The sequence below is a fragment of the Pavona decussata genome, unplaced genomic scaffold, assembly GCF_977016875.1.
Source record: "Pavona decussata unplaced genomic scaffold, jaPavDecu1.1 SCAFFOLD_3342, whole genome shotgun sequence".
NCBI lineage: Eukaryota > Metazoa > Cnidaria > Anthozoa > Scleractinia > Agariciidae > Pavona > Pavona decussata.
In genome coordinates, this window is record NW_028146375.1 from 10,568 (window position 1) to 13,902 (window position 3,335).

At 38.6% G+C, this 3,335-nt stretch overlaps 1 protein-coding gene across 1 annotated transcript; it reads left to right on the top strand.

Annotated features, from left to right (window-relative positions):
• Positions 1-235: 235 nt before the first annotated feature.
• On the top strand, positions 236-1,699 carry LOC146446648 (zinc finger MYM-type protein 1-like). The gene has a single exon (XM_085102874.1). It carries the CDS (start codon positions 236-238, stop codon positions 1,697-1,699), a length of 1,464 nt encoding a protein of 487 aa, XP_084959000.1.
• Positions 1,700-3,335: the final 1,636 nt, after the last annotated feature.

The window sequence follows — 3,335 nt, forward strand, 5'->3', positions numbered from 1 at the left end:
CTTTCGGGGGCATGATGAGTCAGTCTCATCATTGAATAGAGGAAACTATCTTGAATTTCTGCATTTTCGAAGTAGAGAGTGTACAGAATTAGCTACTCATCTGTATGTTAATGTGCACTATGCAAGCCCACAAAGCCAAAATGAAATGATACAATTGATTGGTAAAAATATTCAAGCCCATCTATTAAAAGAAATAAGGTCATCATCGTTGTTTAGTATAATCTGTGATGAGACCATGGATATATGTAGAATAGAACAATTTTCGTTGTGTGTGCGATATGTTACACCAGATCTTAGTGTAAAAGAGAGATTTTTTGGGTTCTGGCAAGCCAAGAGTACAGATGGAGCATCACTTTTAGAGCTGTTGGTGTCAATATTGCAAAATTTGGAATTAAATGTGACAAATGTTCGTGCGCAGTGTTATGATGGTGCAGCAAGTATGCGTGGAAAGTACTCGGGGCTCGCTTCTAGAGTTAAAGAATTAGAACCCCGTGCAATATATATACATTGTCATGCACATCTACTTAATTTGACCTTACAAAGTGCACTGTCATCTATCAGAGATATTCGGAACGTTTTGGGGACTGTTACTAGCTTGTATAGCTACTTGGAAGCTTCTGCAAAACGCCATGAGCGATTTCAAGAAATTCAAAAGGCTCTTAATGCAAGTAAGCCCCCGACAACATTGAAACATCTGTGTGAAACACGGTGGGCATCTAGATATCGAGCAGTTCATTCACTCAGAAGTAGTTTTGAAGCGGTAGTATTGACACTGCAGGCTGTTTCAGACGAGGATCCTCGAACAGGACATGAAGCTGAATCTCTTTTGAAGGCTATCAATACATTTGTATTTTACTTTTATATCATAGTTTTGGATGCTCTTTTGAAAGTGACGGGTGTATTATCTGACTATCTTCAAGGTGAAGTAGTCTTACTTTCGAATGCTAGAAATGCTGCTTCTAGCACAGTTAGTACCCTAAAGTCATACCGTACAGACTCGAAGTTTCTTGAATTTTGGAGTGCTGCTGAACAGGCAACATGTGACCTTCATTTTGAGCCACCACATGTTCCTAGAAGGAGGAAAGTTCCAAGGAGAATTGATGATGGTACTAGTGATGGTGATTCTCCTGATAGTCCAGAAGCAGTGCATCGTCCTATATACTTTCAGCTGATTGACTTACTGCAGGTTGAGCTCGAGGAACGGTTTGCCAGCAACGACCATGAAGCTCTAATTGCCATAGAAACACTTTTGTTAGACTCCATTGTGAAGTCCGAACCTTCTGCTGAGTGTATAGCAAAGGTCACAAGTTTTTATGGTAATGACTTAGATCCAACAAAGTTTGAAGTTGAGCTAACTATTTTCTATCACCAGATTAAGAATGAAGTGTTGCCAAAAAAGGACATTCAGGGAATATGTGAAATATTCAGCATTAACAATTATGCTTCTTTATACCCAGAAATCTACAATCTATTAAAATTGTACCTTGTCGTTCCTGTTGCTAGTGCTGGTGCTGAGCGGTCATTTTCTACTCTCCGCAGAGTGAAAACATGGATGCGAAGTACTATGACTGAAGACCGGCTAAGCTCTTTAGCTCTTATGTGTGTGGAAAAAGAAGTTACTAAGCATCTGGAAACGAATATAGAGGAACTTGTATCTCAGTTTGCCGATTCGTCCAGTCGTCGTCTTGCTCTACATTGATTCTATACGTAGCTAACAATTATAGTATTACACATTTTGTCTAATTTTTCATACTACATGTATATTATAATTTATTATTATTGTCGATTTAATGCTAATGTTGATGATGCATGATGTGGCCCCCCCACAATTATTATCCTAGCAACGCCACTGCGTTCAAGCATAGCCTAATACCTTTCCTAACAAAAGTTACAAGTACAACCAAAAAGTTCGTTTTACCCCGGTCGATAGTTGAGGTCTTACGCTAGCTAGTGTGTATATTCAATATAGCTACCTTTCATGCACTTGCTTCACATAATATCCAATTTCATGTATGTTTACCCTTCTTTCCTGACAGAATTGGAAAATTTACAATCAGAAGCAGATGACTTCATTGAGTCTATCTGGCTAGGTGGCAACTTTCCTCCTCACACATGGACTTACTAGCTACGTACATGAGAGTCCCCGTACAAACAATCTCTTAGGGTAGATAAATCGCCTTAAAAGAATCTCTAGAAATACATGATCCTAACCTTTTCGAGCTAGTTGAAATCCTGAAAAAAGGAACAAGCCACAACAGAGGTAATCATGGAGCAGTTGGTGGGTGGAGGAAGGATCAGAGCAAAGAGGAGGAAGGTAGGACAACCTATCAAGAGACTTCATGAGAATTTACTAGTGGCAGTAGGTCGTTGGATTCCTTTTTAATAACCAGCTTGAGTAATTATGTAGTATCATTAAGTCACTATTACCTTTAGTTAAGTACATAAAGTTGGTTATCACACTTAAACTTTCTGAGAAGTTTACCGTAACTATTGGACTTAGTGGGATTAGACATTCTGGGATTAGGAATTTAGGAAAAACATTTATCAGCAGCTCTATACAGATAGGTAGCTAGCTATAGCTTTATAGCAGTGCATGGACGTACTTCTGTTTCCCAGACTTTCAGAAACAGAGACCTCTACACTTTGACTGAAAGCTATAGCTAGCTAAAAAAATCAAATGTGCCAAAAATTTCACCTGACCAATGATATCCCTCTATGAATGAGTAGAAGTTCAAGGTGTGAATTGATTAACACCTTGAACTTATGATTTGACTTGGAATTTATAAGTGCATGACACTCCTGTGTGTCAAGTAACACACTTCCAAACTAGAAAGGATAAGTAACTAATGTTGTGCTTACTTGGTACACACGGTGTGTCAACTAAGCACTAGTGTGTTCATTTGCACACTCCTGTTAGAAAGGATGAGAATCAGTGTGTTAATAAACACACCTTCTTAACAGTCTATAATTATTTATAATCTTACTGCTTTTTTCGATGATTTTTGGAGGGGCACCAATTACTCGATTAGTATAACTTGAAGTATTACACATCTCTTGTGGTGTGTCACGATCAGTACACACTTCGCACATAAAGATCTTTGAATCAGGATCTTGAACTCCTTCACTGATAACAACTCTTGTTATATTCAGCCATCTTCTATGCTGTCCACCCACGATGATTCTTGGTTGGAAGTAATCTCCCAAACTATGACGCCTTGAATCTAAAGGTTGAGAGACACAAAGGCTAACATTCTGTTTGAAATCGGGTATGTTTATAGCTCCTAGAGATGCTATGCTCTGGGGCATGACTCTTGGGTTACTGCATAATTATATGG